The sequence below is a fragment of the Heloderma suspectum genome, chromosome 11 (assembly GCF_057233095.1).
Source record: "Heloderma suspectum isolate Gila_16-S chromosome 11, 16-S_ref, whole genome shotgun sequence".
In the NCBI taxonomy this organism is placed as follows: domain Eukaryota; kingdom Metazoa; phylum Chordata; class Lepidosauria; order Squamata; family Helodermatidae; genus Heloderma; species Heloderma suspectum.
Window position 1 is genome coordinate 44,459,748 of NC_139468.1, and position 27,172 is coordinate 44,486,919.

General features: G+C 52.5%; 1 protein-coding gene across 15 annotated transcripts in view; it reads left to right on the forward strand.

Moving 5' to 3' along the window:
* PPIP5K1 (diphosphoinositol pentakisphosphate kinase 1) overlaps positions 1-27,172 on the forward strand; it is a 109,391-nt gene that overhangs the window by 49,792 nt on the left and 32,427 nt on the right. For 10 of the 15 annotated variants that reach the window (XM_084817807.1, XM_084817810.1, XM_084817808.1 and 7 more), the window contains 4 exons: positions 736-888; positions 1,113-1,200; positions 18,098-18,220; positions 19,874-19,936. In XM_084817807.1, coding sequence (XP_084673933.1) covers positions 736-888; positions 1,113-1,200; positions 18,098-18,220; positions 19,874-19,936 — 427 coding nt within the window. Of the gene's footprint in view, positions 1-735; positions 889-1,112; positions 1,201-15,564; positions 18,221-19,322; positions 19,580-19,873; positions 19,947-20,678; positions 21,744-27,172 lie in introns of those variants that run through there. The other 5 variants (XR_014785445.1, XM_084817817.1, XM_084817820.1 and 2 more) reach the window with 5 other exon arrangements.

Below are 27,172 nucleotides of genomic sequence, written 5' to 3' on the forward strand. Positions count from 1 at the left end.
CCCCCCGCCCCCCCCCGCCCCCCCCCCGGTAAGAGGTTCAGGCAAAAGTTTTGCATCTGACTCATGGAAGAAGCAGAGAGGCAGACACAGCTGTAGCTGTTGTTGGCAGAGAAGAGCTGTTGAAGAGCCAAACAATAAACAGATGCTTTATCTTATCCCTCAATAATCCCGTCGTCGTCATGTCATTGTGAATCTTGAGACACTACTAAAGGGCTGCACAGCCTCTTTCTTTCTCTGTCCTTCCCCCCACCCTCCTTTGACTAAGTCTAGGAGGGAGGACTTATTTATTATTAAACTTATTTATTTATTATTAAATTTATTTATTTATTATTAAATTTATTAATCTCCCATCTGGCTGGTCACCCAGCCACTCTGGGCGATGTACAACATACAATAAAACAGTTTAAAACAATAAAATTCTACAATAAAAACATTTTCTAAAATACCCTAACCCACCCCAAATGCCTGCCTGAACAACCACGTTTTTAATGCACGACGGAAGCTCATTAAAGAGGGGGCATGACGGAGTTCCCTGGGGAGGGAGTTCCACAGAGTGGGGGCCACCACAGAAAAGGCCCTCTCCCTCGTCCCCACCAGTCTTGGACCTCTCTTGCTGATGCTCCTCGCTACAAGCAGGATGCTCGTCCACCCCCTCCCCTCCCCTCCCCTCCCGCTGCCAGGAATGCTGCCTTCTGCCCCCTCGCCCTTTCTAACATGGCTGGCACTTTGTTGCAGAAGGGAGTGAAGCAGCCAGAGCGGGGCAGCCTGGAGGATGTGGCCAGGCCAAAGGCCACGGATGAGGCAGGCCGGACCCAGCAGCCCTTGGAGCCCACCTGCATGCAGCGGCGATCCCCTCTGATCCGGAATCGCAAGGCTGGCTCCATGGAGGTAGCTCAGTGGGTGGGCAAAGTGGAGGGGGGGTGGGGAGTCTCAGCGCGTGATTGGGAGCGTCGCTGCAGCTTCCAGCCCCCTTCTTGCCTGCTGTGTCAGCTGGTCTGCTCACAAGGAGGGCTGTCGCCTCCTTCTCAGAGCTTCTGTCCTGACCTGAGGCTGGGGACAGTTTCCCTCCGCCGCAGGGTCTCCACCCACCAGCGAGGGCTTCCTTCCCACAGGTGCTGTCAGAGTCCTCCTCCAAGTGCGGGGGGTATCGCCTCTTCTCCTACTCCAGGCATTCCTCAGAAGTGAAGCAGAGTGGCTTAGGTACCAGCCTTTTCTCCGCGTGTGGCCGGGGGGGGGGGGGGGGCTCAGAGGCTGACATGACTCCTGGGGATGGGAAGGGGGATTCACAGGCCATCAGCAGAGGGGAGGCCGAGCTGCTGGCAGTGCCGGGCTCTCCTTCCGGAGGGGCGCTCTCCGCCTCCTTGGGGGCAGCTTTTCAGGAAGCTTTCCTGACAGCTCCCTCACTCCTTTGCCCCTTTTCTTCTCTGGGTATGGCTGTGCTGCTCCTGCCTGTCCACTTGCATTCCTGGGTCCTGATACCACACTGCCTGGAAGCAGCTGCTGCGGCTGCATTTCCCACGGCTGACGCACGCAGGGGGGCTCAGGGAGCGGGTCTCCCCTGGGGCTCCTTAAGCATGGTTGCCTACATTCCCACATGTAAGTGGTAGAGTGTTTGGAGGGGCCGCCTGGACAGCTCACGGAGGAAGCGCTCCTCCAGTCCCAGAATGTTTTGTTCCTCATCTAGAAGGATAGGAGGAGAGCTTTCTCTGTCGCTGCAGCGATTGTTACTTTTGCACGAAGAGCAGTCAGCAGAAGCAGTGCTTGTTCGCTTACTTTATGGATACTGACTTCTGAAGTGCTGCTGAGTTTTCCCGTCGACAGTTTGATGTTTTTCTTCCAGCTGGGAGCGGGGGGGGGGGGGGGGCCTGCATGAGCACCCAGTGCAATTTTGTTTTCTTCTTTGAGCGGTCACAAGGATGGGGTGGCGATGTGCCCGCCCCCAAACAAAGAAAACTGTTTAATGTGGTACTTTCCCTTCTGGAGAATTAGAACTCCTCGGGTGACATTTCTGGATAGTTGAACTGCCGTAATCCTCAGGAAGAGAAGATGTCATTTCTCAGTATGTACTGCTGTCAAGATAAACCAGCATGAGTGGTACCATCGCTATCAAAAGCAGCTGTCAGAAGGCAAAGGTGCCCTTGCTGTTCCTTTGTCTGCTCCTGGAGAAGCCCAGCGCCCTGCTCCTTCCAGCCTCAGATGTGGGTGGGGGGCTTCGCAGCAGCCTGGCTCTCCCCCTCCATTCCTTCCCTTCCAGCAGCAGCAGGTGCTTCTGGAGCCCCACGGAGAGTGTCCTCCTTGGCCATTCCTGCCCTCCTGTTACAGCGCATGTGTGCTGTGGGGGCCTCTTGGGTCTGGCACAGCCAGGCTTGGGAGCCAGAGGTGCTGGCTCTGCTGTCGCCTTGGCAATGCAGTCACTGGCACTGACCTCTGCTGTGGGCATCAGCCCCCCAGTCCGGCTGCAGTTTTGGTGGCATCCGGTGATTTGCCAGCTGAAGTTCTCATGGCTGGAAAAAGGGGGCACTGCCATCTTGCCTTTGCGGCCTCCCGCACACCCAGGGCCAGGGCCATCATAGAGGTGGGAGCCTCCAGACAGCAGTCGCACCTTTCTGGAAAACCACTGTCTTTTTTGTAAGACCTGCTGTTGATCATGGTTGTCATCGTCTTCGTCATCTCTATTGATTGTTAGCAGCAATATCTCCTTTCCCAACGCCCAAGTGCCCACAGGCAGGACATGAGTGCAACAGCAGCAGTACCCCACACGCCCATACCCCATGTCCCGCAGCAACTGGTGTGCACGGCACACTGCCTCCAATACTGGAGAGACTATGTAACCATCAGGACATCCCCTCCAGGAATGTGCCCAACCCCCTTTTAAAGCCATCCAAATGGGTGCTACATCTTGTGGGAGTGAATTCCAGAGTTCAACTCTGTGCTGTGTTAAGGGCATCCTTCTGTCTGTCCTGAATCGCCTTCCAGTCAGCTTCATGGGATGACCCCACTGGGTTCTAATATTATGAGAACAAGAAAAAATTCTCCTCATCCACTTTCTCCACACCATGCATAATTTCCTCTTATCATGTCTCCCCTTACTCGCCTTTTCTCTAATGTAAACTGCGCAAGCTGTTGTAATCTTCCCACATAGCGGAGATGCTCCAGCCCCTCGATCATTTTGGTTATCCTTATCTGCACATTTTCCCACTCCACAATACCCTTTTTGGGGTGTGGTTGCCAGAACTGCAGACAGTATTCCAAGTGTGGTTGCACCATAGATTTATATAAGGGAAGCATCATGTTGGCATCTTGACCAAGAAAGATCTCTTCCTTGGTTGGTCGCTGCCAGATCAGACCCCAGCAGCATATAGGTCAGGTTAGGCTCTTCTGCTCCAACATGCATCACTTTGCATTTCCTTGCATTGTGATGCCTCGTAGGAGACGAAGGGATGTCAGCGGCTGTGACTTGATGGCCACCTGCTGACTATGGGGCTAATGAGATTATTCTCCTTTATCGGTGCCATATTGGTATAGAATGTCTTAAACCATAACAGCATGATTTCCCAAGTCACACGGAGGGTATTCTCCACCTCAGGAAGGTGCCTCTTCCTGGGGCCTGAAGGCAGGGTCCACATCTAAACTTCATCTCTCCAGTAGAAGGAGCTGTCCTATCTCCCTCACCGGCCCTGCCTAGCGAGCAGAGCAGTTGGGTTTTGCTGGAGCTCTACAGAGCTTCACCCTACATCTTAGTTTTACTTTTGTTTCCACATAGAAAACACCCTTTCCCCCTTTATTATTCTCTGTTCTCATTTCTCTCTCTCTCTCTCTTCCTCTTTCTCTTTCCTCCCTTCCTGCCCCTTCTCCCATCCAGCAATAGCTAGAGCCGGGGCAAACAAGTTAGCAGGGGGAAGGGTCGAACTTCCTCAGCACTTCTGCTGAGGCCTAGAGACAGCCTGCAACAGACGCTCCACTAAGGCACGGGCACTTTGTCAGCAGGGAAAAAGAGTGAGGGGCAGCAGTGTTTGCAAGGCTCCAGGGCTGGGCATGGCCTGCACTCAGCTTTAGGTGTGGTGTGGCTGGAAGACCCTGGACACAAGAGCGTTCCTTCCCACTTCACAGGGCCACAGAAGGCCCATGCTGCCGCCGCCGCCGCTACCACTGCACCCGGTTCCAACTCCTTTCCCTTACAGTCAGGGTTGGGGGGAAACAAAGGGGAAGAAACTGTGGTCCTGGCTTGACCCCTTCAGAAGAACATGGAGAGGGTCGGAGACCAGCCACAACAGGGAGACAACTTCTTGGGGCCAAGCAACATGGAGCACAGAGCAAGGTGGGGTGAGCACTCAAACATTGTAAGCCCCCACCATGGAGCTGCCTCAGGAGGAGGTGCAATTTTGCCAGTGGGTGAGACAGATTATATCCCAAGAATTAGCAGAAAGGGGCCCACTAGGAATAAATTCCCCTCCCCCTGTAAGAAGTGCAAAGGGGAAAGAAAGAGGAGCAGACATGAGTCTAGAAGCTCCACTAAACATAAGGAAAAAAGGGTTAAGGTTAAGGAATCTTCCTCAGATTCCAGATCTTCCAGCCCATCTTCATCACCCTCCATCTCCTCCCCATCTTCTTCCCCCAGATGCCATAAGGGTACCTCCCCCCACTAATGCCCTACAGGCCTCAGATGGGGGCAAAAGGAAGGGTTGTAAGGCACGTAAACCATCCAAACAGGATAAAAAAACAACACAAATCCCCATCTCCCTCCTCAGACGAGAGTCAGGACACCTGTGGTTCAAATAATGAGGAGAAAGGAGAATGGTCAGAGGCAGAATTGGATTCCCCTGCTATTCACAGATGCTTGTTTTCAGTAGATTTTTTTCCCCAGCCCGGTTAGCTAAAATGAGTAGAATTCTTCAAATTAAGGAGGATTATCTAAACAAGAAGATTCTGCACCCCCCACTACCTTTGCAGGGGCTACGATGGTTTTTCCATCTGGACCACCCAAAACCTTCGTAGTCCCCTTCGCTGATGCCTTCTCAGAAGTCGGGAAGGCAGGGTGGGCCTCATCAGGGAAAATCAAGTACTGCACAAACTGGCTCATAAACTTTGCTCTCTGCCAGCTAAGATCATGGATCAGCTGAAAGCCCCAGGGGTCAATGCCCCTATTGCTGCCCTGACCTCAGCAGCCCTGCCCCCCATCAGGAAAGTGGGCCCAAAGATTCTTGCAATAAGTGAGTAGAAGCAGCTCTATGCAGAGGGTTTGAAGCAACCGCTGCTGCCTTGAGGGCATCAACAACTAATTCCTTTTTTGCTAGGGCAACTTACTTGTGGGCAGAGGAATTGGCAGGCTCGGATTTGATTCCCAAACCGATTAAGGATGGGTTGAAGAAAATCTCTTATTCAGCAGCCCTGCTTGGATGTGATCCAGTTTGGAGCCAAAGCCATGGCAGCTACCACAGTCGCGAGATGTAACGTATGACTTAGGAACTGGGATGTGGATCCAGGCTCCCAGATTAAGCTGGCCACTTCACTCTTTGCAGGTGCCTGACTTTTGGGAGCACTTTTGGGGTGCTCAGCAAAGTTTTGGTTGAATGTAAGGAAAAAGAAACAGTGCTTCTGTCAAAGAAAGAAAAATAGAAAAGCCCGAACACAGCAATTATTTTGTCCTAACAGAGGCATGCACAGACCAAACCAACAGGGTAGTTATAAGCCCAAATGGCAAAGAACCTACAGATCTTCTGACAAGCTTAAGATGCAGTCAGCATCCTCAAACTATGCCTCAGAGTACAGCTAACGGCAAAAGAACTCCTCCTCCACCAGACGCCTGTCGAACAGTGGGTGGTTCACCTGCTGAACTTTGCTCCCACTTGGCTTCAGACTGCTTTGGACAAGTGGGTGAAAGACGCAATAACCAAGGGTTATGCCTCGGAATGTGCCCATCTTCCCAGAGAGAGGTTTATAGCTTCCCCGCGTTCACGCAAGTGTTCCAAGCATCAGAACTTTCTCAAGGCTATCTATCACCTATTGGAGGTAAAAGCTATAGAACCAGCCCCTGCAAGAAAGACAAAACCGTGTTCACGCCATCTTCTTCTTTGTTCCCAAAAGGAATGGGGATAGAAGAGCCATTTTGAACCTCAAATAGTTAAACACATCATCAAAAGACATTTCAGATTGTAGACTCTGAAATCAATTGTGGCAACTCTGAACAAGCATCCGTAGACCTGTCCGAGGCATATCTGCATGTTCCAATCAGGAGAAAACACCAGAAGTATCTGCAGTATCTGAAGTATCTGAAAACAACCAACTTTTTCAGTACAAGGCTCTGCTGCTCAGAATCACCTTGGCCTCTCAAGTGTTTACCAAGCTCCTGGTAGCTGTCATAGCGCATCTGAGGATAAGCAAGGTGTACCTCTACCCATAATTAGCTGACATTTTAATCAGAGCATCATTGGAGCAGTAGTGTACAGACAGCACCCAATTCACACTGAAATCCTCAAGGACCAGGAACTGATGTAGTAGTCATGGGGGACTTCAATTTCCCCGATATTTGTTGGGAGACAAATTCTGCAAAACATGGCCCCTCCGGGAAATTCCTGACTTGTGTGGCGGATAACTTCCTCCTACAGAAAGGAGAGGAAGGAACTAGAGGATTGGCTGTCCTTGACTTGATCCTAACCAACAGAGATGACTTAGTGGATCAAGTAGCAGTTACAGGAACTCTGGAGGAAAGCGACCATGTTGCACTTGAGTTCTTGGTTCTAAGGGAAGCAAAAGCCGAGTGTAGTCAACCGCATACCCTGGATTTTAGGAAAGCTGATTTTAATCAACTCAGTACAATGATAAGTTCCAGTTGGAACCAATGTCGCCCTCGCAGCATCCCATGGACTCTCCGCGGGACACTATCTCAAACAGCTTTTTAAAAGGTTGAAAAACCTTTTCATCTCCCCCCTGGAATTAAAAGGGGGGGCAAGGCAGCATCTGGATAACATCTTGGAGAAAAGTACTCCTCACGAGGCAGCGGGGTGGTGGTGGCTGGATTCCAAGATTATCTCCCCAGAGCTTAACCATCGCAAAAAGCTGTTCTGAAACTCCTATTTTATAGGAGAAAACAGGGCTGACGTGTTCCATTGTAATATATGGATCAACAACACCTGAGGGATGGTTTAAGAAATAGCAACAATATTTGAGAACATCTGAGGACCTGCAAGATTTGTTTGAAGAGAAACATGGCTACAGTGAGGAGAAGAAAGGGGATTGCATCTCCACCCACTCCTACGACAATGGAACCAACTGCCTGGGGAGGTGGTGGGCTCTCCCACACTGGAGGCATTCAAGATGAGGCTGATCAGCCATCTGCCAGGGATGCTCTGACTTGGATTCCTGCACTGAGCAGGGGGTTGGACTCGATGGCCTTGTAGGCCCCTTCCAACCCTGCTATTCTATGATTCTATGACCAAGGGTTTCTGGTAAACATGAAGAGTGCATTTTGCCCCATCCAGCAACTAGAACATCTGGGGGTGATACTGGACACCGCTGAGTTCAAGATGTTTCTCACACAAGAACGGATTGGGAACTTATCTCAACTGGCAATGTCCATTCGCTCTTGGAAAAGAGCAGACCTGATGGCCCTGGCTCAGCTACTGGCAAGGATGGTGTCATGTCAGGGCTTGGTGCATTGATCAAGATTTCACTCATGCCAACTGCAGAACTTGTTGCTTTCATTCCAGAGCCATATTGCCTCCTGCATGCACAGTCAAATCAATGTTCTGGAGTGAGTACATCAGGAACTGGAATGGTGGCTGGACCAGATGGGGTTCCAAGAAGGAATGAACCTAGATGATCCAGAGAGAGTCCTCATCAGAATGGACAGTGTGTTGGCCAAAGCCTATGAGAACAAGCAGGGAGGAACTTGCTCAAAATCTCTCAACAAGGAGGCCCACAAGCTACTGATGAGGGTGGAGAAATATCTTCAGTCCATCAAAGCAGAGCACTGAGCGCGGAGTTCCAACAAGGTGGCAGATTGGCTCAGCAGGACGTCCATCAGGGAACTGGAATGAACACTCAGTTCACATATGTTCAGGTCAATCACATTCTGGTTCGGGGTTCCAATCATGGGTCTCTTTTCTACCAGACAGAATACCCAAGTACCTGACAAAGGTCCCCGACCCTGGTGCCAAGGGGACAGATGCCCTAACATCTCAATGGCTGGAGGATCTACTCTTGTGTTTCTCCCCACTCCAATCCTTCCTCAGGTGCTGGAGATAAAATGCATAAGGGCAACAGTCATTCTAATCCTCCTGGAACTGGTGGGGACAAATTACTGGAGACCCTATCAGGAAGGACTTGTTGACTCAGGGACCAATATGTCATCCACAGCTGGGATTTTCTGTCTGACAGCCTGGAAATTGAACACTTGTGGCTGAGGCAGATGGGATATACGGATGAGGTACTGAAGACTGTTGTCATCATGAAAGCCCTCTACCAATAAGGTTTACAGCAATACTTGGAAGATCTTCTTACTGTGGTGCACAAAGACTGGGAAGTCCCCATTGCTAGGAAAGATAAAGGTGAATCTGGAATTTCTCCAAGAAGGATTAAACAAGGGCCTGAGCACTAATACCATCAGGAGGCAGGTGGCAGCCCTCATCAGCATCCTGGGTTGTGGAGGAAAGATGTCACTATCTTCTCACCCTCACTATAGGCGCTTCCTAAGAGGAGTGGCATTAAATCCACCTACAGTACACAGATTCCCCACTTGGAATTTTAGTTGGGTATTGATGGTGTTGATGGGGGGCTTCATCTGAGTCAATGGCCACGTGTTCCTTGAAACTTCTCACATTAAAAGTGATTTTTCTAGTGGCTGTTACCTCTGGCAGGCAGGTATCTGAGCAGGCAGGCCCTTTCATCAGATCCACAACTGTGTATCTTTCATTCAGGCAAGGTTGGTCTTCAGTCAGACCCCTCCTTTATTGCTAAAGTCAGTTCCCTGTTCCATAGAACCCAAGAGCTTTTCTTCACTTCCTTCTGTCCAAATCCTGTTCATCCTCAGGAGAAAAGCTGGCACAGGTTAGATGTGCTCCAGGTGCTTCTGTTTTACTTGGACAGGACTTTGGACTTCAGAAAATCAGAAATCCTATTCATGTCCTTTCAGGGAAACTCCATGGGGAATAAGGTTTCCAAGTCCACCATTTCTTGATGGTTGAGGGAATGTATCATGGAGGCGTATTAGGCTTTGGGGAAACCACCTCTAGGGGGAATCACGTTCCGTTCTCTGAGGGGAGCAGCTACCTTGGCAGCCCTTAGAGGACGTTCTCCTTTTGAAGAGATTTATCAGGCAGCTACTTGGGCTTCTGTACATACCTTTACAAAACATTATAAAGTTGATAGGTACACGTCTGCATCAGCAGCTTTTGGGAGGCGTGTGCTCCAGAAGGTGGTAGTCCAGTCGCATGCCATTCTTGGAAGCCCACCTGTAGTTTACATAGCTCTGAAAGATCCCAAGGTGAAGAATGCCCTCCATGTGACTCAGGAAAAAGAGGAAATTTTTACTGTGAATTTCAGTTTTCTGAGTCTCACAGAGGGCATTTGGCCTGCCTCTACTTCCTGTCAGGCATGCAAGGAACAGAATGTGGATAGTTAAATGTAAAAAAAAATTAAATTATTGATAGTTTAGAGGCTTCAGCTATCACCGTACATGTGGGGTGGTAGGTAGCTTCTGGGAGTTCTGGTTAACCTCTGTTTCTGACTACTTTGGGTATCTGTAGTCTGACATGTGCCATCAGCGTAGTTCGTTTGTCATTTTTTAAATAGGCTAATGAGGGGTGAGAAGTGTTTGCTTTTTCCAGCCTGGTTTGTGGGGGAGGACAGCTCCTCCCCCAGGAGAGATGAAGTTTAGATGTGGACCCTGCCTACAGGCTCCAGGAGTAGGCACCTTCCCGAGGTGGAGAGGGCCCTCCGTGGGACTCAGGAAACTGAAATTCATGGTTCATGACTGAAATGAGTCAGTCTTGAAGTAATCACCAGCTAAGAAGAAATCAAGGTGTTCAAAGGAACGTTTATTGTTCACTGCTAAAACAAGGAGTGTTTTATACAATTGACCAAAGCAGAATGCAAGCAGTGTTATAAGTCCTGTTCTCTGTTGTTTGTTGTTTTCAATGTAAAAAGGAATTGTTTGAGACCATGTTGACATGGGTGCCCATATGATTTTCAGATGCTTCTCAAGCTATAGTCCAAAGGTCACATGCTATCTAGTCTGGATCCCCAAGAAGTACAGTCTCGTTTAGGAAATTAGGAGTCATCTGTACATGGCTGGCTGTATGCTCCACTGTAGATGGACTGAATCTGTGGGCCAACTGCCACATAATCCTTCATGTTGACAAAGCCGCAGCTCCATAAGCTGCATTTCTCCAAAGCGTCCCTTGCCAAGGGAGCGATCTGTCACGTATATGGAGGTTATCAGATTGGTCATCATTATCAAGCTGAGCGTTGATGCTGAGCGTTGGGCACATTTAGCAATCTTTTGAAGAACTTCGTAAGAGTGTTTTGATGAACTGCCGTGCAAAAGACTAGCTTAGTTATTATATGTCACCTGCCCTGCCAGTGCGCCCATCATAAGTATCTTTCAACCCTTTGTCATGTCTGCTGACCAGTATTGCTGGGACATTATTTCTGAATTGAAACTGTAAAATAGGGGCAGACATATCTCCCCAAATGCACCAAGAGGCAGAGAGATGCAGAAATGGCCTGCAACCCTCTCCACCCCAAGGATGTTTTCAGCACGTCTCCTTCCTTTTGAGTAAGGTTAGAAGGTGGCTGATTAAACCCCACTAAGGACTTCATTGCTTTTGAGTCTTCATAGCAGACTGTAGCCGATATGTGGATGCCTTTCTCAGAGGAGACCTCGCGCTCACTCCTGGAATGGACCACAGTTCCAGAGAACTTGGAGAAGTCTTTGATCAGATGTCTAGACTCAGACTTTGGGGGCTGGTTTTGGGTCTGGGATATCTTTGTGGTCTTTTAGCCCCTGAGGACAGCATGTATCATCTTGCAAGGAATAAATGTCTGAAAGTCAATACAAACAAAGATGGCAAAGCAACACTGCATGGGTTCTCCCTCCTCTTTGGAGTATTTGCACTCAGGCATGCTAGCCTGGCTTCGCAGGCCACAAGACTGTCTCTGCAAGGCCCCAACCCTGCCTGAGCCTATTCTGTGGTGTTTACGAGGCATTGTTCTGTGTCCTCAGCCATCTGTGGGCCTTTCCTTAGCTTCAGTTCGGTACTGTGATACCGCTCTGGGATCCTGCATACACCTCCATGCTGATTAAGAGTCCAGAGCAGGTACGTCAGAGGAGTCTTCACTTCAGCAGCCAGGCTGACTCCGAGAGGCCTTCAGCCAGGCTGTCTCTGAGGCCTTCAGGCTTGAAGGGCATTGTTCCTGGATCCCATGTGTTTGGTCCTGGGTTTTTCTCAGGTTCATAGAATCATAGAATAGTAGGGTTGGAAGGGGCCTACACTTCACAAAGCATTTCCGTTTAGATTGGCCCCTGGTCTGTCTCTTCTCCAAATCATAGAATCATAGAATAGTAGGGTTGGAAGGGGCCTGCAAGGCCATCGAGTCCAACCCCCTGCTCAATGCAGGAATCCAAGTCAGAGCATCCCTGACAAATGGCTGTCCAGCCTCGTCTTGAAGGCCTCCAGTGTGGGAGAGCCCACCACCTCCCTAGGGAATGGGTTCCCTTGTCGTATTGCTCTAACAGTCAGGAGGTTCTTCCTGAACTTCAGCTGGAGTCTGGCCTCCTGTAACTTGAGCCCATTCTTCCATGTCCTGCACTCTGGGATGATTGAGAGGAGATGCTAGCCTTCCTCTCTGTGGCAACCTTTCAAGTACTTGAAGAGCGCTATCCTGTCTCCCCTCAGTCTTCTCTTCTCAAGGCTAAACGCGCCCAGTTCTTTCAGTCTCTCCTCACAGGGCTCTATTTCCAGTCCCCTGATCATCTTTGTTGCCCTCCTCTGAACCCTCTCCAACTTGACTGCATCCTTCTTAAAGTGTGGTGCCCAGAACTGGACACCGTACTCCAGATGAGGCCTAACCAGTGCTGAGTAGAGGGGAACTAGTACTTCCTGGGATTTGGAAGCTATGCTTCTATTAATGCAGCCCAAAAGAGCATTTGCCTTTTTTGCAGCCACATCCCATTGTTGGCTCATATTCAGTTTGTGATCTACAACAATTCCAAGATCCTTCTCGCTTGTAGTATTGTTGAGCCAAGTATCGCCCATCTTGTAACTGTGCATTTGGTTTCTTTTTCCTAGGTGCAGAATTTGGCATTTATCCCTATTAAATGTCATTCTGTTGTTTTCTGCCCAGCGCTCCAGGCTATCAAGATCACTTTGAATTTTGTTTCTGTCTTCCAGGGTATTAGCTATCCTGCCCAATTTTGTGTCATCTGCAAATTTGGTCAGCATTCCCTGCACCTCCTCCTCCAAGTCATTCATAAAAATGTTGACGAGCACTGGGCCCAGGACTGAGCCCTGCGGTACCCCACTCGTGACCTCTCCCCAGTTTGAGAAGGTCCCATTGATAAGCACTCTTTGAGTCCGATTCTGTAGCCAACTGTGGATCCACCTGATAGTTGTTTTGTCTAGCCCACTTTTAGCTAGTTTGCTAATCCAGATATCATGGGGCACTTTGTCGAAAGCTTTGCTGAAGTCAAGGTATATGATGTCTACAGCATTCCCACAGTCCACAAGGGAGGTGACTTGATCAAAATATGAGATCAGATTCGTCTGGCAGGACTTGTTCTTGACAAATCCATGTTGGCTTCAAGTCATCACTGCATTGTTTTCAAGGTGCTCACAGATGGATTGCTTTATCATCTGCTCCAGAATTTTCCAAGGGATTGATGTCAGACTGACTGGTCTGTAGTTCCCAGGTTCCTCCTTTTTGCCCTTTCCAATCATCTGGCACTTCACACGTCCTCCATGATTTCTCAAAGATAATAGGCAGTAGTCCTGAGAGTTCTTCTGCCATTTCCTTTATTCCTCTAGGATGCAATTCATCTGGCCCTGGAGATTTGAATTCATTCAAAGTAATGAGGTGTTCCTTGGCCATATGCCTATCGATCTCAAGATGCAATCCTGCCCCTTCAGCCTGTACTTTGCCTTTGCCAGGGGGAAAGACCCTCTTTCGGGAGAAGACTGAGCCAAAGTAGGAAATGAGCACTTCTGCCTTTTCCTTGTCATCTGTTATCACTTTGCCATCCTTATTTAATAGCTGAACAACCATTTCTTTCCTCTGTCTTTTACTATGCATGTATCTGAAGAAAGCCTTTTTGTTGCTTTCAGCATCCCTCACTAACCTCGGCTCGTTCTCAACTTTAGCCTTCCTGAGGCCATCCTTGCAATTCTGTGCTACCTGCCTGTACTCTTCCTTTGTAGCGTAGCCTTCCTTCCACTTCCTATATATGTCCTTTTTTGTTTTCAGGTCATCTCTAAGCTATTGTGAAGCCACATTGGCGTCTTCTGTTGTCTTCCGCCTTTTTTTCTTACTGGAATAGTTTGTAATTGTGCCTTGATAATTTCCTTTTTTAAACACTCCCACCCATCTTGGACTCCTTTTCTCGTTAGCGTCGCTTGCCATGGGACCTTACTGATCATTGTTCTGAGTTTATTAAAATTGGCTCTCCTAAAATCCAGGGTACGCGTTTGGCTACACTTGGCTTTTGCTTCCTTTAGAACCAAGAACTCAAGTATAGGATAGCCGATCCTCTAGTTCCTTCCTCTACTTTCTGTAGGAGGAAATTATCAGCAACACAAGTCAGGAATTTCCTGGAGGGGCCATGTTTTGCAGAATTTGTCTCCCAACAAATATCGGGGAAATTGAAGTCCCCCATGACTACTACATCATGCTTCCTTGAAATATTGGCAATTCGCTCTTCAAAAGTTTCATCCTCGTCTTCTCCTTGATTGGGTGGCTGGTGGTAGACCCCGACCACCATATTCCTTTTATTCTTTGCTCCATTTATTTTAACCCAGATGTTCTCGATGGGGCTTCCAAGGTCATCCTCCTGTATGCAGAGGTATCTCTGTGTGCAGAGATATGTATTTTTCACATATAGTGCAACCCCACCTCCCTTTCTGTTCCTCCTGTCCTTTTTGAACAAGTTATATCCTTCAGTTGCTGTATTCCAGTCATGGGAGTCATCCCACCAAGTTTCAGTTACACCTATCAAGTCATAATTTCCCTCTTGTATTAAGAGTTCCAGTTCGTTCTATTTGTTTCCCATACTCTGGGCATTAGTATATAGACATCAAAGACCATGTGCTTCATAGTCTGGCTTTCTTCCTACATGTGTCTGAAGACTGTTATTGGGCGCTATTAGAGCTGTTCTCTCTGTTGTGGTGCATGAACCTTCATCCATTGTTACCCCCATCTTTACATCTCCCTCCCCTGTGAGATTCAGTTTAAAGCCCTCCTGATGAAGTTCTTCATGCTGTGGCCAAACACATTCTTCCCAGCCTTTGTGAGGTGCAACCCGTCCCTTGCCAACAGTCCCATCGTCCAGGAAGTATAGCCTGTGGTCCCAGAATCCAAATCTCTTGCGCCGGCGCCACCTTCCTAGCCAGTCATTCACATGGAGTATTTTTCTTTCCCTTTCTGTCCCTATTCTAACTACTGGAAGGATGGATGAGAAAACTATCTGGGCCCCAAAGTTCTTGAGTTTCCGTCCCAAAGCTTCAGTGTCTGAGGCGATTTCTTTGTAGCTCCGCTTGGCACTATCATTGTTCTCACATGGATGAGAAGAAAGGGATACCTGTCAGCAGGCTTTATGAGTGCAGGCAACCCTTCAGTCACATCTCTAATCCGTCCTCCTAGGAGACAGCATACCTGGCAAGTCCATGGGTCTTACGACATACTTGGGTTTCGATCCCACGCAGCAAGGAGTCTCCCACTACACTACTGTTCTCTTCTTGTCGGTGTAGGCCTTAGTTTCTGAGAACCTATGCCTGTGTGGAGTCTCTCTGGAGCAGCATTCTGGGATCCTAAGCACTTCAGAATGGCCTCCTCCATCCTTGCTCAGTGGCAGTTTCTGCATTGCGTTGGAGCACCCAATTATGGGCTCTTGCAGCATTGCTAATGGTCGGCTACTTGGGTGCCCTTCTAAGGTTTCCCTCCCCTGTCTGTGCTCTCTGGCAGACCCTCTCCAACGGCCACATGCTTCAGCATCAGCATGTATGGGGTGCTTTCCCAAGATCTTACTCCCCTTGGAACTCTTAACACCAGATCTTTTTTAAAGGCAGTTGAGTTCCCTGAACTGCCTGAGGTGCCTCTCAGAGGACTTCTCCTTCCTTTTATCGTGACGGCAGAGCCCACTTTTTTTAGTCTTAGTGGCACCCTTTAGGGAGTGGCAAAAGTATATAAAAATCCATTCATAAGCGCTTCTTTTTAAGATGCCGCTTCTCAAACAAAGGAACAAAGCCAATGGCAGCCCAACCCCAACCCTAGACAGCGGCGTGCACAGGACACACCCGTCAGCACTGGACGTCCATTTCCCTCACATCGTCTCACCTTTTCTCTTAAACCTGGCAGATGGGATGGAGCCCTGACACCAGACCATGGAAGGCGATGTACAGCCCCAGCAAGAGTCCTCTGATATTAATGGAGGAGGATGCAGTGGCCCCTCTCAGGCATCCTGTGTGTCTCCTCTCTGCGAAGCGAAATGCTGAGATTCCTAACCCTGAAACAGCAGCGAGGTGGAGGCCCCCGCCCATCCTCACAGACGAGGAGGTGGGCTTTCTGAGACGGACGGGGGGCCTCCAGCTGTTCAGGCACCCCTTCTTCCCAGGAGGGGTGTTGCCGACTGCGCTGCCAGGTGCTGGACCACCCGCATGTGGGGATGCAAGACCACGAGAAGAAGGACTCTTGGCAGGGCCAGGCCTCCCCCAGGCAACGGGCAGCACCGAAGCCCCTGCCCCGAGGGCGGGCTTGCTTGCGCCCACGGTTGGTGCTGCAGGCTCATTGCAGGCCGTCTCCAGAAGGCACTGGAGGAACAGGCCATTCTTCAGCCTGCTTTCTCCAGCCCGTATTGTCAGTAGTCGTGAGCCGCAGAGGAAGCGTTCCCCCTTTCCAGCATCGTCCTGTGGGCTGGTCTTCTCACCGCTCCAGTCTGCCATTCTGTGCAGGAGGGATGCCCAGCACAGAGCCAAGTCTTCACTTCCATCCCAGTGTGGAAGCTGGGTGCTGCTGGTTCCAAGTGCATCTCAGAGAGCGCGTGACAATTTGGAAAGCACAGGCCAGGCTCTTTGGACAGCCAAGACCTAGTCTGGCAAAGCTGCCATGGGCTACAGGGAAGTCTGGGGCGCTGAGTGTTCTTTGCCCCTCCAGTAGCCACGTTGCTGTGCTCCCCACAGAAGTATGGGAGAAGCCTGGGGGCCGGTCCTCCTCCTTCCAGCATGTGGGCAACAACAGTTCTCCCATTCATGCCATGAGCAAATGAGCAGCCAGTGAGAGGAGCCCGGAGTTCTCGACGGCGCAGTGCTGATTGTGGGCAGCGACACCAGAGTCGGGTGTGTGTGTAGAAAAGAGGGAAAGCCCCCATTTCGTGTGTGCTGGTGGACACTGCAAATCCTGCAGACTGAGATGGAAGGGATCTCGGAGATAAGACAAAAGGGTCCTGCCAGAGATCTTGCATGGAAGCACAATTTCTAGCCTTAAGCTATCCCTGCCAGGCATAAGGAGATATGCCTTGCTGGATCAGCCCAAAGGCTGATCTAATACCAACCAGCCCAGATGTCTTGAGATGCTCATAAGCAGAGCATGGCCATCCCGCTTGGTGTGCACCATCTGGCAATGAGAGAGAAGGTGGATGCCTCTGCACGGGTGAAGCTTCTACCAAGCCCTCTCCTCCTCCTCCTCGAATGTGTCTGATTGTTTTTTGAAGCCATCTAAACGTGTGACTATTGCCAGGCCTTGTAACACAAGCTAATGCTGCACTGTATTAATTATTTTTCTTTGCCTTGCAGTTGCTGCCAGCACCTTTAACTGCATGACTCAAAGATCTTTTCTCCTTTTTTTTTCTGGCTAAGTGTTCGGAGAGGTTGCAGATAGTTCCCCCCTATTTTCCTCCCCTCGACCCATGACGGCTTTCTTTGGATGGACAGTGCACCTGTCTCCGAGGTGCAGCTTTCTTGATTGCTCAGGGGATTTGCCTCCCTTCAGCTGCTGCTGCATCTTGCCATGTGCTATGCCACTGTTGCTGTCCACCGTCCTCCTCCACCGGGGACTTCTCTCTCGCCAGGCTTTGTGGTGCAGCGTTTACTCGCAAGCCAAGAGCAGGACCAATGGATGCAGGGCCAGCCCCTGGCTAGAGAGGGCCCTGGGCAGGGAGCGCCCCCCCATCAATGTATACCTTTCATAAAAAACAAAAAATTTATAGTGCTCATAGTGTTTATTCTATTTGTAGTTCTTGAAAAAGTCGTCTCTAAGTGAAGCCACGTGCCACTGATTTCTTTCTAGAATGAGTGACATCAGACTGGAAACTGGGGAGTGGGGAGACTTAAAGCTGATTGATGGAAGTTCATTTTTGTAGTTAGTATCACAGCTAACAGTCAATCAGGTTAGTACCTGTGTACTTTTGAGAAAAAATGGTTAAAGTCACTTACTACTTTTGTCAACTTAGCTCACTGCAGACCGTCCACTGAAAAAAACACTGTCACCGAGGCTTGGTGCCCCTGCAGCTTGGCACCCAGGGCAAGCACCCAGCTCACGAGGCCCAGCCGGAATGGATGCCACCCATCCTGCTCTGGCTGGGAGAAGTCTGTGGGTTCGGCATCTAGAGGCTGAGCGCCCTGCCTCCTCCTGCTGGCTGTGCACCGTGGGCCGCAGATGGCCACCTCCTGTGAGGCCGTTCAGAGCGGATCTGAGAACAGCGAACAGCACCCTTGAGTCTCCCTTTGCTGGGGGGGGCACTGGGCAGGCCCACGGAGCCCCGCCCGTCAGTGCTGCCCTGCTCCCCCCCTCCTCTGTGCTGCTCCCTTCCCTGCCAGCCCAGGAATGGAGAGGCATGCGATGGTGCGTGCGTCAGAGAGGGAGGCAGGTCCTGACGCCTGCTGCTCCTCCGCAGGGTCGCCGTGCACGGGGCTCTTCAGCACCACAGTCCTCGGAGGCTCCTCCAGCGCCCCAGATCTCCAGGACTACGCCTGCAGCCATGGGAAGAAGTTTGCTCCCAGCTTTCTGCACAAAGATGGTAGGTGCGTTCTCTGCAGCAGGCACCCGATGCTAGGGGCTGAGCAAGGAAAAGCAAGTGCCAGGGCCCCAGGGCAGCGGAGGGGGGGCGGGGAGCATGTGGGCCTGTCGCCCCCCTGGCACAGCCTGGGCGCTGTTGCTGTGCCCTGCGGGAGGAGGCTGGGAGGGGCGCTGCTCTCGCCCTCTGGCGCAGCAAGTCGGGACAGGGAGGCAGCACCTCCCCGCCCCACGTCCCCACCTCCCCGCCCCACGCCCCCTCGCCAGGGGGCAGAGACGCCTTGGCCGTGGCGTCCGTTTGTGCTCCGGGCGGCGTGGGGAGGTGGGGCCCGCGGAAGCACCATCGGACTGGCCGAGTGCCCCCCGTTGCCCCGAGGGCGCCTCGCTAGCGGGCCCAGTGCCGCCTCCCGCTCCTGCACGCCTGTGGGCAGCAGGTGGGGAACGGCTGCAGAGAGACCCCAGGATGCGGGGGGGGCGGGGAGGGGGGGCAGAGCAGCAGGGGCCTTCGCACCGTCCTGGTGCAGCGCTTCGTGGGCCAAGATCCATTGAGGGCCTTTGCTAAATGGCTCCCCTCCTCCGTGATGTTCACAGGGTCTCCTGGAGCTTCAGAGCTATTGGTTTTATCCTTCTGGTTGTTGCGCGATACTTTCTTAAGCTTCAGGTTGCTAGAAAGTCCTTGCAGGGTTTGTAAAATGGATAATATCTCACCTATGTGATAGAGAACAAAATAGTAATGGGAGCTTGGCCCTCCGTATTTTTACACTGCGCAGTACGTTCTCTCGACCCTGGTTTGCCAAGGCCATTGAAGGGTTTCTGAAGTCCTTCAAGAACTTTCTGACAGCCATGTAGCCCTCCCACTCCTTCCATGGGCTTGTTGGCTTTGCAGGTTTGCTTGTTGGATGGGAGAGTTCTTAATGGAGATCCTGAGGGGGTGAGGGGGAGGGTTTGTGCTGTGGATAGACCACTGAGCGGCAGAAGCAAACGGATGGCTTGCCCGCTTCTGGGGGGTTTCTCCTTCCCTTGTGTTCTGAGGCTGGGTTCTTGGGGGCTGCTCTTTGCATCATATATGGAAGATTCACAGCCGAGTTCCATGGCTCCCCCCGCAGCCCACCTAGAAGGCAGCAGCAGTGCCAGGAGGGGCACACGCACGCGGTGGCCAGTCAGCATCCACAGGGCCAAGACGCTTGGCAGAGGAAGCAGCGTGACCAAGGGTAGTCCCTGGCATAAGGAGCTGCATCGGCCCCTCCGCATGCTCTGGATCCGGCCTTGGGCTGGGGAGTGAAAGGCAGCCCGCATGTCTCTCTTCTCCTCCTCCCCTGGCTTGGTGGGGCTGGCTTCACCCAAGATTTGGCTTAGGTTATTTGTAAGTGTTTTAATATGTGTTTGGTGGTTTTATGTTGTGTTGTTTTACCTGCCTTGGGAGGAGTTAGGCCCTAAAAGGCAGCCCTTACTTAAACCAGCAAGCACATGGCCTTGGTCCTGGCCCTGCTGCGCACGTCCCCGGTGTGCCAGCCAAGACCTTGCGCCCGATGCTCCTCTGGGCTGGTGGCAAGAGGAGCCCGGCTGCAAGGGGCTTCCCGAGAGCGCAGCTGGAGCCTTTGCATCTAGGAGCAGGAGGGGGCCTAACTGAAGCGATGGTTTCTTTTTGTTTTCTCAGAGCTCTTGTCTATGCCGGCTGTAAAGCGATTTTCTGTGTCATTTGCAAAGCATCCAACTAACGGTACGTCTGCTTCTTAATTTGTCACCGCCCCCCCCACTCTTGCACTTGCTTTGCCTCCCCCTGCACTGTGCCCGAGGGCTGCCTGTCTTGTACGGCGCATCCCCTGCGACTAACCACGGTCGTAGCTCTTCCCCTTCTGTGTTCGGGCGGGGGGCACCCTTCCCCCCAATACACACACACAGCAGCAGCAGCAGCACTAATGATGGAGGGGAAGAAGAGGCACCCCCGCCCCGTGAGGCTGGGCCGCCCCTTTCTCAAAGGCTGAAATGCTTCTCTTCAGGCTTAGCCACTGCTCAGAGCAGCAAGCGCGCTAAGCGAAGACATGCAGGCATTTCTGGCCCCGCCCTTTCCTTTGCCTGCCCACCGCCGCAGTGTGGCCCCCCAGAGCTGCTCTGGAATGGAGTGTGGCACTTGGGCTGAAGGGTGCCTGCCCCACCTCCCAGGAGCCCAACCCGTATTGCTAGGGCAGCACCCGGTTGAAGGGCTAGGAGAAGCGGGGGTCTAGCGGGTTTGCTCTCTTGGAGTCAGAGGTGGCCTTCCTCTGCCAGGCCGTCTTGTCTGGCTCTGTGCAGTCTTGGGGACGGGGGCGGGGAGGGCTGGTCCCGCTCGCAGTGGTGGTGGTGGTGGGTGAGAATGTGTTTTCACCCCGTTTGACGAGGCGGAACCCTCTGGGGAAGTATTCTGTCAGAGGTAAATGTACTCAGTGCATTATAGAGACACTCATTTCTGAACCTTTCTCTAGAAACACATTTTCTGCATGCTAAAGTTGAGGACCACATGCTGTTTGTAAGCCCAAATAATATAACTTCCCTTTATGTTCTTTTATCATCATGTTTCTGTTTTTTACTTTTATTTCTTTCCCTATTTTCCAACCGGCAAAAAGTAATGCTTACATAACACAGTGGTACTTTTTTCAGGGGGAGAGCTGTGTTGCAGAGCAAACAGCAGGGTCTAGTGGCATCTTGAGCACTCCCACCTGTATTGTGGTGTAAGCTTTCCTGGACTACTGCACACCATTAGATGCACAAAGTGTTATCCTGAGTTCCAAGGGTATATATACACAGTGGCAGCTGGTACCCACTGGGACTGGGGGGGGGGAGGTTCACCAGAGGCGGAGCGAAGGGGTCACGAGAGGCAGAGCTGTCTTTTGAATCTACAGCTGCCTGCCACCCATACAGCAGAAAGGGAAAACTGAAGCACAGGAATGCTAAGATGTTGAATGGGGGGGGGGAGGATCTGCAGAGCTACACAAAAGAACTCATTTGGACTCACATTCCCCTGTTCCAGAAGAACTCCCATTGCATAGGGAATTGAGGGACTTTGAGAACATGAACACAAAGCTGTGTGTAGGGTGGGGGTGGAGGGAATCAGCACAGCCACACAAAATAATGATGATATTCTCAGAACCACACAGAAAAGAGGCCGTTGGAACCCAGAAGCAAGTTTTGAGTGCATCCAGAATCCACTCCTTTGTGTATAATAACAATAACAACCCCCTTCATGGATCACTGCCTTGTTGTGGCGACGGGGCTTGCGTAACTCAGTGAAGCCATAAGCTATGCCGTGCAGGGCCACCCAAGACGGACAGGTCATGGCAGAGAGTTCTGACAAAATGTGGTCCACTGGAGAAGGAAATGGCAACCCACTCCAGTATTCTTGCCAAGAAAACCCCATGGGACATATCACAAGGCTAAAAGAGATGACGCTGGAAGATGAGCCCCTCAGGTCGGAAGGTGTCCAATATGCTACTGGGGAAGAGCAGAGGGTATTTCCAAGTAGCGCCAGAAAGAGTGAAGCGGCTGGGCCAAACCCGAAAGGACACTCAGCTGTGGATGTGTCTGGCGGTGAAAAGAAAATCCGATGCTGTAAAGAACAATATTGTTTAGGAACCTGGAATGTCAGATCAATGAATCAAGGTAAGCTGGAGGTGGTCAAACATGAGATGGCAAGATTGAACATCGACATCTTGGGAATCAGCGAACTAAAATGGACAGGCATGGGCGAATTTAATTCAGGTGACCATCATATATACTATTGTGGGCAAGAATCCCTTAGAAGAAATGGAGTAGCACTCATAGTCAACAAAAGGGTGGGAAAAGCAGTACTGGGGTACAATAGACAGCATAGTAAGAAGCAGAGACATCACCTTGCCGACAAAGGTCCGTCTAATCAAAGCTATGGTTTTCCCAGTAGTAATGTATGGCTGTGAGAGCTGGACTATAAGGAAGGCTGAGCGCCGAAGAATTGATGCTTTCGAACTGTGGTGCTGGAGAAGACTCTTACGAGTCCCCTGGACTGCAAGGAAGTCAACTCAGTCCATCCTAAAGGAAATCAACCCTGACTGCTCATTGGAAGGGCAGATACTGAAGCTGAAGCTCCAATATTTTGGCCACCTAATGCGAAGAGAAAAGTCCCTGGAAAAGACCCTGATGCTGGGAAAGACTGAAGGCAAAAGGAGAAGGGGATGGCAGAGGATGAGATGGCTAGATAGCATCACGGATGCAATGAATATGAACTTGAGCACACTCCGGGAGAGAGCGCAGGACAGGAAGGCCTGGCGTGCTCTGGTCCATGGGGTCACGAAGAGTCGGACACGACTGAACAACAACAACAACAACAATAACAACAAACCACAGAAAAGCCCTCCAGGCAGACATGCACTCGCCCCAGTGATCACACACACACACAAACACATGTCAGAACCACACACAGATCACTACTAACCCCCCCCCCCCCCCCGCCGCCAAGGCCCAGAATTCACTCACTAGCAGATTTTTTACAAATTGAAAAAACAATCCCTTGGCACTGCCAGCTGGCAAAAAACAGATTTTTTACTAAGCTAAAAATAAATAAATCTCCCAATCACTGGCAGATTTTTACACCCAACAGACAAACAATACCATTGCCAGCAAGGTTTTTTATGAGCAAAAAGGGCAAGAAAGGCCAGGCCAACAATCTACAGTCAGTGTAGAAAAGAAAAGAGAAATGCCTGAACAAGTGCACCAGATTTTTTAAAGTAGCCAGAAAAAAGGAGGGGAAAACACCCACAAAAAAGATTAAGGCTGTAACCCTATACAAACCTACCTAGGCATAAGACCCATTGAACTTAATGGATCTTACTTCTGAATAGACATGCATGTTAGACTGCAATCCTATACTCATTTTCCTAGGAGTAAGCCCCATTGAACTGAACGGGACTTATTTCTGAGTAAAGACAAACACAGTTCAGTCTTCCAAGCAAGTTTCTTCCTATAATCTGTAGAAAGCATGCCTGCTGTTTTGAGTTTTGTTTTTAAGAGTACGTAGATGTAACACACACATCCATAGTTTATGAAGATCTTGGCCTTTACTCTGATGGGATGGAATGGGGAAAGACAAAAATGACAGACAAAAGTAGTTGCAAAAAATGCTTCAGGCGTTTCTTCCTAAAGGGGTAGAGACAGCTGCCAAAGGGTGTTACAAAAAAGATTGGGGGGGGGGGGCAGGATGGGGAGATAAGCATTGCCTTCTTCCAAAGCATAGCTGTTTAAAAAAAAACACGCAATCCGAACTCTTGATTCTGCCCAATCTCCCCGCCCCCGCCCAATGAAGTGAATATTAAGGGCCACAAAGATAGTTCCTTCAAACACCCAGAGAAGAAAGGAATTTAGCCCCTTGTTCCAAAAGCTTGCCTGGTTTAAAAAATTAAATGTTTAAAAAAGTGGGGTGATATGTGTTAGAAACTGGCAGTTACTTTCCATGGTGGAAGAGAAGCACAATATAAGACCAGGTTTTAAAAAAAGAAACAGGGAAGGAAAAGAGAAACACAAGATTGCGAAAAAAGAAAGGGGACTTATGGATCAGCAAATCAAGAGCATAAGAACATGACATAAGACCATAAGAAGAGCCCTGCTGGATCAGACCCAGGGTCCATCCAATCCAGCATTCTGTTCACACAGTGGCCAGCCAGCTGCCCCCACAAGCAGGACACGAGTGCAACAGCACCCTCCTGCCCATGTTCCCCAGCAACTGCTGTATGTAGGGTTAATGCCTCTGATAGTGGAGGTAGCCGATAGCCATCAGGACTAGCCGCCATCATAACCACCTCCTCCAGGAAGTTGTCTAAAGCCATCCAAATGGGTGGCCTTCACTACATCTTGTGGAAGCGAGTTCCGTAGCGTAACTCTGCGCTGCAAGAAGAAGCCCCTCCTCTGATCTGCCCTGCCTCTCCCACCCGGCAGCTTCCGGGAATGGCCCCGCTGGGTTCTAGCATTCCCGGGGGGGGGGGGGGAGGTGCCTCCGGCTTCACTTCCCGCACACCAGGCACACTTTTGTACACCGCCGCCGTGCCTCCCTTCGCCGTTGCTCTAAGCCAAGCTCCCTCCCCGCCCTCGCGGTCTGCGCTAATAGGGAGCATCTAAAAGTTCCCCAATACTGGCGGGCTTTTTCATGGGGGGGCAGCGAAGGCAGCAGGCAGCGGAGGAGGCCGCGCAGCAGCGCCCTTCCGAGCCTCGAGCAGCGAGAGGCTGCCGGAACCAAGGGAGGGGCGGCTTCGGACACGTGCGAGATGCATCGCGACGGGGGAGAGGCGGGAAGGGGGAGCGGATTGCCAGGCTGGGCAGATCCGCGCTGCCGTTGGCCGCCCGGCCCGCCCTCTTCCCGCCAGGGAAAGCCGAGGGCCGGAGCGGTCCACGGCGCGGGGGCAGCCCCCGCCCTTCGCGGCCGGGACCGTTCTGAGGAGCGGAAGCCCCCGAGCCGCGCGCGCAGCGTCTCCGTCTCTCGGCCACTGGCTCGACGGCGCGCGAGTCACTCGCGGCGCCCCTCGTCGCGCTGCCGCTGCTCCGCCGTCCCAGACGGTGGGCCGGGGTTCTGCCCGGACCAGAAAGGGCCCCCGCTCCGCCGAGGTCTTGCTCCTCTGAGCCGGCCCGCCAAGAAATGCGTTCGGGGGCTGTGCGGGGCCTGGGGCAGCTGCCTGCGTGGCGTGCCCTGCCCTGCCCTGCCCTGTCCTGCCGCTCGGGCCGCATTCTTGGGAGCCGGCAGCAGGGCCCGATTAGCGCCGGCGCGCGACGGCATCTCCAGCGCCCTGCCCGCCCGGCGCCGTCCAGCAGCCGCGGAGACGCAGGCAGGCAGGCAGGCGGGCCGAGCCGCCCCCCCAGCGGCGAGAGCGCAGGATGGGGCGGGCACGCGACTTCCGCCTCTGCCCCCGCGGCGGACGGGCGCGGCCGCGCTTGCCGAGAAGGGCCGCTGGGGGCGTCCGGGCGCGCGGCTCTTGGGGGCCGGGGCGCGGCAGCGGGCCTCTCCCCACCCCGGGAACGGGCGCACCGGCGGGCCGCGGCAGCGCCCGAGCGCCCTCGAGGCGGCGCTGTTGCGCAGCTGCCCTCGAGCGCGCCGCGGCCCGGTTGCAGCTCGGCGGGCGGCCGCGCAGAGGCCGCTCCCTGGCGGGGCACGTGGCCCTGGCAGCCCGGCGCTCGGGCGCGGGGTCGCCGCAGGGCTCTTCGTGGCGACGGCGCTGGCGTGTGCCGCCAGCACGGCGCGCCGAGGTAAGCTCGGGAGGTCGCGGAACACGGCGGGCGCGGGCGCTCCGGAGAGCTGCGCGCAGCGTGCCGCGCTCGCCCGCCCCTGCAGGACCAGAGGCGCGAAGAAGGGCCGTGCTGCTAGTGCTGGCGGGAGGAGCCCGTCGCCCGCTGGGCCGGCTGGGCTGGGCGCTGCCCATCTGCGCTCTTCTGCAGCCGCCGCCCCCGGGTGTCGCCCTGCGCCGCGCTCCGCCCGCCGCCGCCCCTGTGCGCCTGCCGGCCGCGTCTCTTCCGGAGCCGGCTGGTCTCCGGCCAGGGCCTGGGGGTGAGCAGCGCGGCCTGGGGCGTTCGTGGCTTTCCCTCTCTGGCGCTGGCGGGAGGCCCGTGCGAGCCTTCCCTGCTGCTCGGCCCTGCCTTCTGGCCGCCGGCGGTGTGCGCTGGGCCGCTCGTGGGCTGCCAGGTGGGCTCTGGGCCATCTGGAGCCCCACCGACCGCCAGCGGAGCGCTGCCAGCCTTTCCCAGTGTCCCGGCCCTCCACTGCGAGCCCCTGCCTGCCCTCTGCCTCCCCCATGGGAAAGGGGCGGGGGGGAGTTGTGTTGCATGGGCCGGTCAGCTCCCACCCCCGTCAGTGGGGAAAGGGCGACAGTGCAGGGTTTGCAGAGCGAGTGAGCACGCACACTGGGTGCTGAAGGAATCGGGGCTCTCTCGGGCACCCTGCCCCTCTGCACAGCCCAGAGCCAGGCACCTGAGTGTGTGAGGGGCCCGTGTCCTGCTGCGGGCAGAGCTGCTGGAGCCCGGCTCCTTTGGTGGGGCAGGAGAATGCCAGGACACCAGCCTTTCCTTGGGCCTCTGCCTCGGTGCAGGCATGGGGGCTCTCCGTGTGGGCGGGGGACTTTCCCTACCAGTCCTGCAGCGAGAGGAGGCTGTTTCTGAAAAGAGAGTTGAAGGCACGGAGTGATTTTCCGCCAGCTGGTTTCCGTGGAGGGCGCACAGCTGCCTCGCTGTGGAGCAGGCGGTGCCTCGGATCCCTCTCCTGTCAGTTCCAGGGACAGGCCAACCCAGAGGTTCCTTCCCCCACCGTGCTCTTGGAACAGACAGGATGGCCAAGCTTTCCGCACAGAGCTTTCTGTCATGAGCCCGATGCGGTCTTCCTCATCCCAGAGCAGGGCTGCTTGTCCCAGCTGTTGTGGACTAGCTCAGGGCTAGCAGAGTTCCCTGGAACTTAAATGCAGCCCTTTGCGGACTTTTGCAGAGCCCCTCCGAGCAGCAATCTGTATCCAAAGGCGAAACAATTTCGGATTTCTGTGTCATTTGCAGAGCCGCCTTTCACATAAAATTGCAAAGTGGAACTCGGGCCTTAGGGAAACTTGGCTTAACTCCAGTAAAGAGATTGCATGCAGTGATGGGTTTGTCATGCCAGAATTTGCTAAACAAGACATATGTCACTGACTTGACAGGCTGAAGTCCACACTTCCTCCCAAGAAGGTGCCCTGCCCGTAGAGCTCCCTCTGCACGATGCTAGCAGAGAGTAAGAAGCAGAACGGAGCAGAGGAATAAGGCAACGGGGCCTTTGCTCGGTTGCGATGAAGGGCTCTGTGAAATAAGTAGCATGCAGCTGACCCACTTAATCATACCCCTTATGAATATACAGTGGAGGTGAGGAATAGATTTCAGGGATTAGACCTGATAGACAGAGTGCCTGAGGAACTATGGACGCAGGTCCGTAACATTGTTCAGGAGGCAG